The sequence below is a fragment of the Macrotis lagotis genome, chromosome 2, assembly GCF_037893015.1.
Source record: "Macrotis lagotis isolate mMagLag1 chromosome 2, bilby.v1.9.chrom.fasta, whole genome shotgun sequence".
NCBI classification, from domain to species: domain Eukaryota; kingdom Metazoa; phylum Chordata; class Mammalia; order Peramelemorphia; family Peramelidae; genus Macrotis; species Macrotis lagotis.
The window spans coordinates 16,664,023-16,676,972 of NC_133659.1; the positions used below are offsets into that span (position 1 = coordinate 16,664,023).

A 12,950-nucleotide genomic window follows, 5' to 3' on the forward strand; every position below is an offset into this window, starting at 1 on the left:
GAATCCAGGGTTGTATAACTAGCAAGGCAGGATTGGAAGTGAAGTCAATATTCTAGGCCTCCTTTCTTCTTTATCACTAATTCTAACTGTATGTCTAGTTTCCCTATAGACAGGTCATATCTTGCCTCTTGGGCATATGGTTAAAGAGTAAATGGATAAAGGGCCTTAAACAGTTATTATTACATCACCATCAACAGCTAGGAAGGTGGCTATGTGTGGCACAAAAAGCACCAGCCCTTTGGGCATAGTTCCAAAGTGCTCTACAAAACTGTTGAATCATTTCACAATGGGTGCATCAGTGTCTCAATGTCCCTCCATCCCTGCCAACACTTGTCATTTTCTCCTTCTGTTCTATTAGCCAGTCCAGTAAGTATAAGGTAGTACCTCAGAATTGTTCCAGCCCGCAATTCTCCTATCAATAGGCCATTTTAAAATGATTTAAATAGATTGCATGGATAACCTCTCTGAAAACTGTTCCTATATCTCTTGATCATTTACCAATTGGAGAATGGTTCTTTCTTTCTTCCTTCCTTCCTTTCTAAATAAACACATGAACAAATAAATAAACAAACAAACAAATAAATACATTTGACTCGGTTCTCTGAGAAATGAACGCTGTTGGGACTATATTTCAGAAGAGATGAAATGCCGGAAGAAGAAAAAATGTACGGGGGTATTTATAGTAGTTCTTTCTGAAAAGGGACCTGGAGGTTGAGAGGATGCCCCACTGCTGGGGAATGGCTGAACAGTTTGTGGTGTGGGACTGAGATGAACCGGGAAATGATGAACAGGATGCTCTCAGTGAAAAACTTATGTGAGCAGGTGCAACTGTAACACGCATGAAATACAAAGTAACAACACTGTTGCAGGCTGATCAGCTAATGGAAATGTACTATACACTGAGACACACATATGTATAGACACACACGTGCACAAAGATACAAAGTAGCCCCGCTGCCGGCTGATCAGCCCTGGGACGCGGACGGTCGCTTGCGGGCCACGCGCAGACCCGGACGCGCGCTCGGCTGCATGCGCTCCCTCCTGCGCCAGAATCAGCCCGAAGCAGCAGGCTCCTTCACTTTATTTTTCTCGAGTCGTCTCTTTTTGGGGGGAGGGGGGCGTGTTGACTTTCCCAGCCCGACGTGCCGGTTCTCCCGAGCGCCCAGCTTTCTCAAAGCGAGGGTGGGGGAGAGAATGTGGGACGCGCAGGGGGGCGCCGCGGGCCCTTTAAGGGGGTTCCCGCCCCCGGCCTCGCCCCGCCCCTCGGGCCGCCGGAGGTCCCGGCCGCGGCGGCGGCGGCGGCGGAAGCGGAAGCGGAAGCGGAAGCGGGCGGGCGCGGCGGGTGACGCGCCAGTTCCAGCATGGCGGCTCCGGAGGCCGCGGCCTCCGCCGCCGCCGCCCCCGCCCCCGCCCCCGCCCCCGGCCCCGGGCTGCTGGGCCTCCTGTGGCTGGTGTCCGTGACCGTGAGCGCGGGGCCGTGGGGGGCGGCGGCCGCCGCGGGGGGCGACGACACGCTCAAGTGCGAGGACCTGAGAGTGGGACAATATCCTCTGTAGAGGCGGGGGCGCGGGGGGGGCACCTAGGACCCCGGAGCCCGGCTTAGAACCGGCTTAGAACCGGGCCCGCCTCGGGGCGGGGGGGGGCGCACCTAGGACTCCGGAGCCCGGCTTAGAACCGGGCCCGCCTCGCACCTAGGACCCCGGAGCCCGGCTTAGAACCGGGCCCGCCTCGGGGCGGGGGTGGGGGGCGCACCTAGGACCCTGGAGCCCGGCTTAGAACCGGGCCCGCCTCGCACCTAGGACCCCGGAGCCCGGCTTAGAACCGGCTTAGAACCGGGCCCGCCTCGCACCTAGGACCCCGGAGCCCGGCTTAGAACCGGGCCCGCCTCGGGGCGGGGGGGGGGCGCACCTAGGAGCCCGGCTTAGAACCGGCTTAGAACCGGGCCCGCCTCGGGGCGGGGGGGGGCGCACCTAGGACCCTGGAGCCCGGCTTAGAACCGGGCCCGCCTCGCACCTAGGACCCCGGAGCCCGGCTTAGAACCGGCTTAGAACCGGGCCCGCCTCGGGGTGGGGGGGGCACACCTAGGACCCTGGAGCCCAGCTTAGAACCGGCTTAGAACCGGGCCCACCTCGGGGCGGGTGGGGGGGAGAGCACCTAGGACCCTGGAGCCCGGCTTAGAACCGGCTTAGAACCGAGCCCGCTTCGGAGGGAGGGGGGGCGCACCTAGGACCCCGGAGCCCGGCTTAGAACCGGCTTAGAACCGGGCCCGCCTCGGGGTGGGGGGGGCACACCTAGGACCCCGGAGCCCGGCTTAGAACCGGCTTAGAACCGGGCCCGCCTTGGGGCGGGGGGGGCACACCTAGGACCCTGGAGCCCAGCTTAGAACCGGCTTAGAACCGGGCCCACCTCGGGGCGGGTGGGGGGGAGAGCACCTAGGACCCTGGAGCCCGGCTTAGAACCGGCTTAGAACCGAGCCCGCCTGGGGGGGGCGCACCTAGGGCCCCGGGCCCACCTCGGGGCGGGGGCGGCCAGGGCTTAGAGCCCAACCACCCCGGACCCCCGTGGGGCAGGGGCCCTGCCGGGGCACGAACTCAGCCTCGCCATCCCTGGGAAGGGGACCCCGATCTAGAGCCACCTACAGGGGCCTCGAACCCAGGCTAGCCGTCTGGGGAGAGGGGACTGGTGACCCCGATCTCCAGTGCTTGTGCGTCTAGAACCTAGCCTCACCATCCCCAGGAGGGGGCTCAGAACCTCAGCCAGCCTGCCCTGGGAAAGAGGGCCATAGAACTGAGGTGCCGGTGAGGAAAGCTAGAATGTCCACGTAGAGCCAGGGACTCTAGAAATCCTCCCCAGCGCCGGGCGGGGGCCTAGAACACCGGAGCAGGAGGGGCCCCGAGCATGCGGGCCTTCCCTGGGAGGGGAGCCTAGAACATCAGGGCAGGGACCCCTTGCTCTCTCAAGGGAGCCTCGAACGCAACATCAGCACCAGGTTTTCAGGGCTGGAGGGAAATCTAGAACACAGGATGTCAGAGCCTGGAGTCACCTTAGAACATAGAGTTTCAGAGTTGAAAGGCACTCTAGAGCACAGGATGTCAGAAGTAATAGGGATCCTAGAACATAGAATGTCAGAGTTGGGAGGAACCTTGGGACATAGAACATCTGAACTAGAAGGGACCTTAGAACACCGGATGTCAGAGCTGGGGTGGACCTTAAAATATCGAATGTCACAGATGGGAGGGAGCCTAGAACGTAAACTGTCACTGCACAGGACTTCTGAGTTAGTAGGAAACCTAGAATACAGAATGTCTGAGCTGGGAGTCACCTTACAGTATAGAAATGTAGAGCTGGAAGGGACCTTAGAATGTCGCATGTCGGAACTCAGAGGCACCTTAGACCACAGGGTGAGGGGACTGGGAGGGACCCTAGAAATCATCCTGACAGAGCTGGGGGATACCTTAGGACACCGAATGTCAGAACTCGAAGGGACCTTAGAACACAAAATGTCAGAGCTGGAAGGGACCTTAGAACACAGGATGTCAGAACTGGGAGGGACCTTAAGACACAGGATGTCAGAGCTGGGAGGGTCCTTAGGACACAGGATGTCAGAGCTGGGAGGGTCCTTAGGACACAGAATGTCTGAGCTGGGAGGAACCTTAGAACATAGAATGTTTGAGCTTGGAGGGACCTTAGAACACAGGATATTAGAGCTGGAAGAGACCTTAGAACACAGAATTTCCGAGCTGGGAGGCACCTTAGAATACAGATTATCCGAGCTGGAGGGCATTTTAGAACACAGAATGTCAGAGCTGGAGGGGGTCTTAGGACATAGAATGTCAGGATTGGGAGGGGCCCTGGGGCATAGAATGACGCAAGTGGGAGCTACCTTAGAACACAGAATGTTAGAGCTGGGAACAACTTTAGGACATAGGATGTCTGAGCTGGGAGGGACTTTAGAGCAGAGAATGTCTGAGCTGGGAGGGGCCTTAGAACACAGAATGGCAGAGCTAGGAGGGACCCTAGAACATAGAATGTCTGAGCTGGGAGCAACCTTAAAGCATCGAATGTCTGAGCTGGGATCTACCTTAGGACACAGAATGTCCGTGCTGGGTGGGTCCTTAGAACATAGAATGTCAGAACTGGGAGGGGCCTTAGAGCAGAAGATGTCAGAGATGGAAGTGACCTTGGGACATAGAATGTCAGAGCTGGAAGTGACCTTAGAGCATAGAATGTCGGAGCTGGAAGTGACCTTAGCACACAGAATGTCTGAGCTGGGAATGACCTTAGGCCATCGGGTGTCTGAGCTGGGGGCCACCTTTGGACATAGAATGTCAGAGTTGGAGGCAGTCTTGGCAAGAAGAGTGTGGGGATTGGGGGTGAACTTGGGATTCAGAATGCCAGAACTGGAGGGGACATTAGCATGGAGAATGTCCCAGCTGGGAGCGACCTTAGAACAGAGAATGTCCCTGCTGGGAGTGACCTTAGGACGGAGGATGTCGGAGCTGGGAGTGACTTTTGGCCTGCGGACATCCCATTTGGGGATGATCTTGAGCCGCAGGATGTTGGGCCTGGGAGGGACCTTAGGATGGAGAATGTCAGAGCTAGGAAGGACCTTAGGACATAGGATGTCACAGCTGGGAGTGACTCTGGGGTTTAGAATGTCCGAACTGGGAGGGACCTTAGGACACAGAATGGCCGAGCTGGGAGTGGCCTTGGGACATAGAATATCCGAGTTGGAAGCAACCTTAGGCTATAGAATGTCAGAACTGGAATCCACTTTAGAACACAGGATGTCAGAGCTGGGAGGGACCTTGGAGCACAGAATGTCCGAACTGGGAGGGACCCTGGGACGGAGGATGTCCGAGCTGGGAGGAACCTTAGAACACAAGATGTCCCAGCTGGGAGGGTCTTTAGAACACAGGATGTTAGAGCGGGGAGGAGGAATCTTAGGTCATAGAATGTCCCAGTTGGGAGGAAGCTTATAATCGCCTCAGATTTAGAGTGGAAATGGACCTTGGAGAGAGCAGCCGAGTCCTCCATTTCTTGAGGGGAGATTCCTGGTACGGGGTGAGTGACTTGTGCTCATGGTGGTCCAGTTGAGGTTCCCATGCCAACAGGGTGATGCAGGGGAGAGCCTCCAGCCCTGCCGATTTCATCACCCCACCATGGGCCACCAGGCAAGCGTGCCTCTCCCGTCTGCACCCACGGCTGCGTCCTCTCCATGGTCCCTTTCCGTTCCAGCTCTGACTCTGAAGTGGCTCCGTGTTCTCTCGCACTTGTTCTAGTTCTCAGCGCTTTGACTTCCCCTCCAGCTTTCTCTCTCATTCAGCTCACCGCCAACATTTATTAAGCCCGCGCTGTCAGAATCCGTGTGCCTTAAGCTTATGTCTTCAATGCCACCAAAGCCGCCGAGTGATAGAACTCTTAGTCTGTCTGTCTGTGTCCTCTTCTGTTTAAGTCTTACTCCGAGGCCTCACTACTGTGTGGAGCTGACTGGGTCAGGAAGGTGGAGAAGGACTTGCCTAGGGAGCGGCCCTGTTTATCAGGTCCACCATGTGAGGACCGGGCTGTCAACGCCTGGACCAAAGGGCTGCCCGCCGTTGTCTGAGGAGCGGCCGGCAGGAACAGAGCAGTGAGGGAGGGCCCCCGAACGAAGGATGGGATTCTTCGCGTATCTGTCAGTCACCCCTGCTGGGCTGTCTCAGCTCCAGGGTCTATCTTCCCTTTTCCACATCTTAGGCATTTACGTTTTTTTGAGATGAATTGGATTCAGGATCTCACATCAGCAAGTGATTTGTCACTTGATTACAGAGTAACTTCTGAGCAGATAAAAGGATCAATGAGAAATGGTGCTGCCCTCAGGAAGCTTCTCTTCTAGTAGGGCGGATCATCCCTGGAGAGAGTCTCATCCCAGGAGTCAGGCTTCCCGGCTGCCCGGAGGGTTGTCTGAGAAAATAGGGCAGAAGGCAGGGAGGGTGCTTCTGGAGTCGGGAGCAGAGGTTGAGAGTCTTTGTTTCCATATGGGGAAAAGTCCTAGCAAGCTCTGGTCTTGTTGTCAAAGATGATGAATGATCTCCAAGAGATTCAGAAACTTCTGACGGCCGACCTGGATGCCGTGGCAGGCTGTTCACTGCCAGGAGTCCTGCCAGACCAAGTTGTCCTCTTCTCCCTCAGCCCCTCCCATAAAGAATCAAGAAGAAAATAATAATAAAGAAGAAAAAACTCAGGAATTTAATATTCTGTATCCTGAACCTCAGGTTTTTGCTGTTAGATTTATACAGTCTCATTCATTATTATCCTTCTTTTCTCTTGCATTAAGTTAAGGATTTGGGATTTAGGCATACTAATAGTGATGTTTGTGCCTGTGCACTTTTTTTGGTTGGTTTTCTTTCCTTTTCTCCATGTGTGTGTGCTTGTATTGTATTAGAAATCTATTATCGATATGACAATACTTATATTGAAATGCAATTCAAAGTTTTCCTTAACTCTTCTAACATATTTTTGTAAAGATCCGGAAATAAATGAGGCCACTCAAGAACCTGTTAACTGCACAAATTACACAGCTCACGGTAAGATACCCGGGAAGCATAGGTTATCAAAGCAATGAAGAATAAAAAACAAAACAAACAAACCTATTTAGAGGGGTGACCGAGAGCCAGGCTTTGTGAGGTTTGGTCAGAGACAGGCAAATGTAACCTGAGCTGAAGAAGACTGAGTAGGGAGCTGATGGTTCGGTTCAGTATTCTGTGGAGGAGAGAGAGGACTGGTTCTTCACTGGAGGCCAGAGTTTGACCATGGGGTAGAAGTTAGAAGCAGATAGAGTTAGTTCAGTCTAAGGTGAAACCCCATCAAGCTGTACCCAAGTGGACTGCCCGGGAGGTTGCCCCTTAAGAGCTTTCTTCTGGTACAGAGGTGTTGGATCAGAGTTTTGTTTCAGATTGGGGTAGCTCTGACTCTGCAGTCATGTTGTTTGCCTAGTTAGAGCAAAATGATTTTCCTTGACGAAGAAAATGGATTGTGCCCATGTTAGTTCTCTTCTGGGTCTGAGTAGAATGATGAAAGAAACATCCTTTTGATGTGTCCTTAATGTAGCTAAACTGGTAGGTTTAGTATAGAAGTACCCACCCATGATTAATCAAATTCATTAAACACCAGTGGATGGGAATGACCAGTAAAACTTAGAAAAATAAAGTTGTAGTTATGAATGTCAATAACTAGATCTAGTTAAGTCCATATTTACCTTTGTACCTGGAAATTCAGGTTTTTAAACATTTATTAAAGTCCTTTGTGCAGATCTCTGATAATATATAACTAGGGGAAATTTTAAATTGTGTAAGGCCCCCTGCTGTCATTGAATTTAAAACCCAATAGGAGAATAACAGCTGTCTGATGGGAAATAATAGCACATGTGTGAAAGGTACGAGTTGGTACAGGATTTGCAGAAGGAAGGCTGGCATCTACCTGATGAGATCAGGAGGACTTCCCAGGGGAGCTGGAGGGGACTGGGTCAGCCCTCAAATTTTACAGATGAACAAACTGAGACCTGTAAAGTTAAGAAGGATTGTGTGGAGCAGAGCAGGATTTGAACCCAGATTTCCTTATTTAACATCCAGCTGTTTCTCTTACCTACTTAGCTAATTTTTTCCTTTTTTTTTTAACTGAGATGTTACGTATAATCCTAGTGTTGGGCCCCTTCAACTCCTTTTGCTTTTTTAGAATTTTTTTCATTTTCAGCACTATTTTCTTAAAAGGGTCTTCCCTTTCTATTCTGGATTTTTATTCTTTGATTCATGTACCATATATTTATTTCTTCTTTAGTCGCTGTTCCTTTTGACACTAAAGCTTCTCAAATACTCATTTTGAGTTACCTCTTCTAAAAACTTCTTTATTATTCCCTGGTAGATCTTTTTAAAATTTTTAAAAAATTTATTTAAGGCAATGGGGTTAAGAATGACTTGCCTAAGGCCTCACAGCTAGGCAATTATTAAATGTCTAAGGTTGGATTTGAACTCAGGTCCTTCTGACTCCAGGGCCAGTGCTTTATCCACTGTGCCACCTAGCTGCCCCCTGACCTGGTAGATCTTTTCCCCTACCCCCCCTTTTTTGCTTTGTGTATCATTCTTAGAAGAAATAGAAAGGATAGAAGTCCCATGTAGATATTTCCTACATGAGACTTTTATAGTGAATTATGCCCTCATGATAATTTCTTTTTTAAAAGATTTTATTTATTTTGAGTTTTAAAATTTCCCCCCAATCTTATTTCCCTCCCCCCACCCCCCACAGAAGGCAATTTGCCAGTCTTTACATTGTTTCCACCTCATGATATCTTCTTTGCCCATTTACCTTGAGAGCTCTCTAGATCTTCACCTCCCATTCTGGATATCAGTTACCTTATTTCTTTTGAGATAGGATGCTGTCTGCTGTCTACTGAGGCACCATGCTTTCTCAGGTAGTGATCTCTCTAAGAACCAAATTCCTGTAAATTATACCCATTGTAAGGTTTCCATTTCTCATCCTATTGAATTGAGATTCTCCTGCTCCTCCTAGCCCACCTTTGTCACCTCATTAATGTCCTTTAGGCCTCTTCATTGTTTACCATTGACTCAGATACAGTCACACTTTCTCCTTTATCTTCCCTGCTCCCCTTCTCTATTCTCTTGTTCTGTAGTTTTGTGTCCCAAATGATCAAAACTACCTCAAAACTAAACAAAACCATTGTGGGTTGGGAGGGTTAATCTATGGTGTTTAGGGCTCTGATTCTCTATTGTTAGTTTTGTCACTTAACTCTGCTTTCACCCTTCTCTCCTTTAGTGAGTCTAGAAAGAAAGCTATATTCTCTGTTATTTTACCTTACTGAGTGTGGCTTTGCCCTTCTAGTTTCCCTCCTTTTTTATAGTCTTTCTGAGACTACAATAATATATCATTACTTAGGCACTCTTTGGTGCTCTACTTCTTTTTCTTTTGGCTAGGATATTTGTAAAACTCAAATGATTCTTGTTTCTTGTCTTCAGGGAGTAGGCTCCAAGGCTTCCACACTCTTGAGGAATGTTGATTATAATGTTCAAGTTTGTAGGGTATTGTTCTTTGGAGAGCATTATTCCATTCCTTTCCATAGCTTCTGGTGAGGGGAGGATAGTCCTGTTATTTGAATTTTATTGTCTTTATATTGAAAGGTCTTTCTCCTGGTTGCTTGCAGACTTTGTGGTTTGTCTTTGTAAGTCTTAAATTGAATGGATAGCTTGGTCCTGGAGACAGAAAGACCCGAGTTCAAGTTCAGGGAGAAGGATGTGCTGGGGGGGGGGGGTCCAAATTGAGTGACAGAATAGAAAACAGAAGTAAAAGAAACAGACATAATGGCAAGCACATTTGCTGCATGTGTGTTAGATGACCAAAATTAGATGTGCCCTGTGGGAACTGGCCATATAGAAGAGCCCTGAAAATTAGTGATTACTCAGACACATCCTCACTGTGCTCTGATTTGCCTCCGTGGTGGTCACAGAGTTTTCTCTTCCACTCCTGCCCTGATGCCACTGCCCCCATGAGTATTAATCCCCAGGGGTGTCAGTTCTCCTAGGTCTGAATTCCATGGGGTCTACTTAATTCACTACACTTAAGTCCTCCTTCCATGACTGTTCTTGTCTCTACTATTTGAGAATAATGGCAGTAGGGCCTTTGAATGTGGAGCTGGAGCATGTCCCCCTCACCTTTCAGAGACTTCCTGACCAGATGTGGTCCACAACAGGGTATTATTGAGACAGAGAAGTGACTGGGGTGTGCTGGAAACATGTGCTGATGGGAGGAGGGCAGGGGAGGGAGGGAGCATCTGGCAATCCTGGAAGAGGGCCTTTGCAAAGATGTGGAGACTGGAGATGGCATTTTGAGAAGAGGGAGGACCTAATCCCTCAACCCCTGGGAGCTCTGTTATGAGGTCACTAATGCCCAGCCTGTACTTGTCCTGTTGACTGCTCCTCTCCTCTGCTAAGTGACCACCCCTCCCAGTCCTGTCCATGTGTGTGCTGGGCATCCATGCTGCAAGTCCCCCCTTACCTCAACTCCTGCCATTTCTTGGGCTTCTCTGGTGTGTAGATTCTGTGTGGACTGTGGTGTTCCCCCATCTGTGTCCTGAAGAGGAATGTATTGGGGTTAAAATACTGGGCTTTCAAGCAGGGAGCTCCCCATATTTTTACCCTCTCCTTTGTCCCGCATAGTGGAGAGTCTGCCTGGTCTGGATTTGGAGTTTGAATCTCAGCACTAGTCAGTCTGTGTGACTCTGGACCAGTCCCTTCTGCCTTTCCAAGAGTTTCCAGCTTAGCACGACCAGGTTGCTTGGAGGCCAGTTACACATCTCTTGACTGACTGACTTTGCTGGTCTGGGTCAGTCTCCTCTTTGATGTCCAGGCATTCCAGGACGAGGCAGCCATTAGAGCCCCTTCCAACTCTCAGTTGGTGACACTGAATTTAAATTGTAAAGATCTGATCTGGACTGCAAACTGTGGGTTGATGGTTTCCTTTCCTGTCTTGCCCTGCCTGCGCCACTGCAACCACTGTTCAGGTCCCCAAGGACACTGAATGTTCCGCAGCCTGACAAAGAAGAGGTAGGGACATGAGGTCCACCAAGGGGTGAAGGGGTCTTGTGGAAGGCCAGGCAGTGCCCACAGGCCCAGATCCCTGGCTCCTGATTCTCGAGGTTGCCCACACTGTTTGAGAGGAGCTGAACCAGGTGTATGGGCTCTGCCTACAAACTGAGCTCTGGGAGTTAAAATTTGAATGAATATATACAGATAAAAAAGGAAATGAGGGAGGACAAGCTCTTTTGGTGCTAATCTGGAAAATGTTCCCAAAGGGAGAGATGGTTTACCAATCCAAGCTGTAAAAGAGAGAGAGACTGTAAGAAAAAATGTGGATTTTTCCACTTGGGAAATGGTCATTTTTGGTGTTCAGAGATTGCCCAAAATGAACTATAAGTGAGTATGGGAGCAGATGCTCCCAGAGGGAGTAAGAGTTTGGGGTACACAGCCTAACAGACTGATCAGATCGCCACTTCTAGAAACTGTGTCTGAAACAGTTGAGAAGAATTTTATTGCTGATTTTGGACAGAGCAATTTTCAATTTTGTTTCAAGCTAGAGTGTCTCCAAAGGCTCCAAGGAGAAAAAGCACTTTTCAAATCATGGTTTTTTTTGGGGTAGGAAAATATTACAAAATCAAATAAAAATGGTATAATTAGAAACCGCCCATCTCAATCATGTAGACTTGGTCCATCTCAATGGAACGGAAGGTCTTTGAAGAGCAAAGGACCCTTCACTCATCGTTCTCTTGTGCTAGTGCTTCTTGCTATCTTAGGACAAGCCTGTAGGTGCCTAATAAGTGCAGATGGATTTTCTGGTCAGTGTCAGATCCATTCATTCTACAGGTATTTCTTGAATGACTGCTATGTTCTTAGCACAGGCCCCCCCCCCCGAGGAGCTGGCAGGCCAGACAATTTTTTAGTCTATGGACTTACCCCATTCAATGAGATCTTTTTAAAAGGAAATAATATGAAGGCATACACTAGAGAAATTAGTTATCACTTATTAAATATTAGTTATTATGAAAAATGAACTGTGAATGTTTTCATTTCTTTCAGTTCAAATAAAGATATTTTATTTACTGTCTTTGACATTCTTCCACCAGATTTTTTTCTCATTGTCATCTTCATTACCATTCATTGAATTAGAAAGATAGATTTTTGGGGGGACAGAGTTTTGGTTGATAGATTTGTGTTCTACTCCACAGCATTAGAATTCAGTTGTACAAAAGATCCTTTGAGAGACTGACTTCCTAGCTTCCTTTTTCTCCTTCTATCTTCCCCAGGTGTTTGGGCATAGCTACTTACATCTCTTAGTAAGTATGAGGTTTTCCAAGCCACTTGGGGTGGAGGTGATGGAGAGAGGCCCTGGGTCTGTGTTCAGACTAGGGTATCCTAAAGCTCAAAGAAGGAATGTGAAGCACTTTGTAAACTTTAAAGTGCTATCAGAATGCCTGTTGTCATTATTGTCCCCTTGAACCCAGATCACCTCTTTGGTGACTGCTTCATCCCTGATCCTCCTTCTGCCCTTCTACTGAGCTCAGACACTGGAGAGCCACAGAGGAGCAGCTGGGAGACCCCAGGGATCTGCACACCCACTTTAACTTAATCTATGATATGAATTCTTTTTTTTATTAACTCGAGTTTTTTATTTTTTAATTTTAATTTTTTAATTTTTTTTGCAAGGCAATGGGGTTAAGTGGCTTGCCCAAGGTCACACAGCCAGGTAATTAGTAAGTGTCTGAGGTCAGATTTGAGCTCAGGTACTCCTGACTCCAGGGCCAGTGCTCTATCCACTGCGCCACTTAGCCGCCCCAGTATGAGCTCTTTAATCAAAATCAATAAAATCCTGATTTGTTGCAGTTGCCATTTTTGAGGTATTAATGTTCCACATTGAAAATCTATAATATGATCTGTCTCTAAATACAAACTGATTGTGATCCTTTGAGTCTGCCCCTAAAACTTAAGTTTGACTTCTCTTGAGGCCTGCTAGGAGGCAGCTTTTAAGGGTCCTCCCCTGTGGAGAAGTCGGAACCTCAGAAGGGACTTTATTAAGATGATCTCATCCATCCTCATTTTAGAAGTGAAGAAACAACCCTTGTGCTAGTCCTTTTGTACAAGGGATATTTGAAAAAATTTGGTCATATTCCTTGATTTGTCCCCAGTTTTTGTTTTCATTTGAAATTTTTGCTTAGATGGTGAAAAACAAAGCAACCAAAAAATCCTAAACTGAAACCAGACCTTCTTTGCCTTTATGTTGGACTTTCAGAGTCTAGCCTCTACCTCTTTACTGATGGAGGCCAGGCTTGATCTGGTTAAAGCTCACTTTGAAAGTTAAGCTGTCTCACCATTTCTTCCTCTGTACGAGAAACATCTTGGGATGTTGTT

At 48.9% G+C, this 12,950-nt stretch overlaps 1 protein-coding gene across 1 annotated transcript in view; it reads left to right on the forward strand.

Annotated features, from left to right (window-relative positions):
- The first annotated feature begins 1,346 nt into the window (after nt 1-1,346).
- TM2D1 (TM2 domain containing 1) overlaps nt 1,347-12,950 on the forward strand; it is a 39,300-nt gene continuing 27,696 nt past the window's right edge. The window contains exons 1-2 of the mRNA XM_074221292.1: nt 1,347-1,543; nt 6,493-6,566. Of these exons, the coding sequence (XP_074077393.1) occupies nt 1,362-1,543; nt 6,493-6,566 (256 nt within the window). The 5' untranslated portion in view covers nt 1,347-1,361. The remainder of the gene's footprint in view (nt 1,544-6,492; nt 6,567-12,950) is intronic.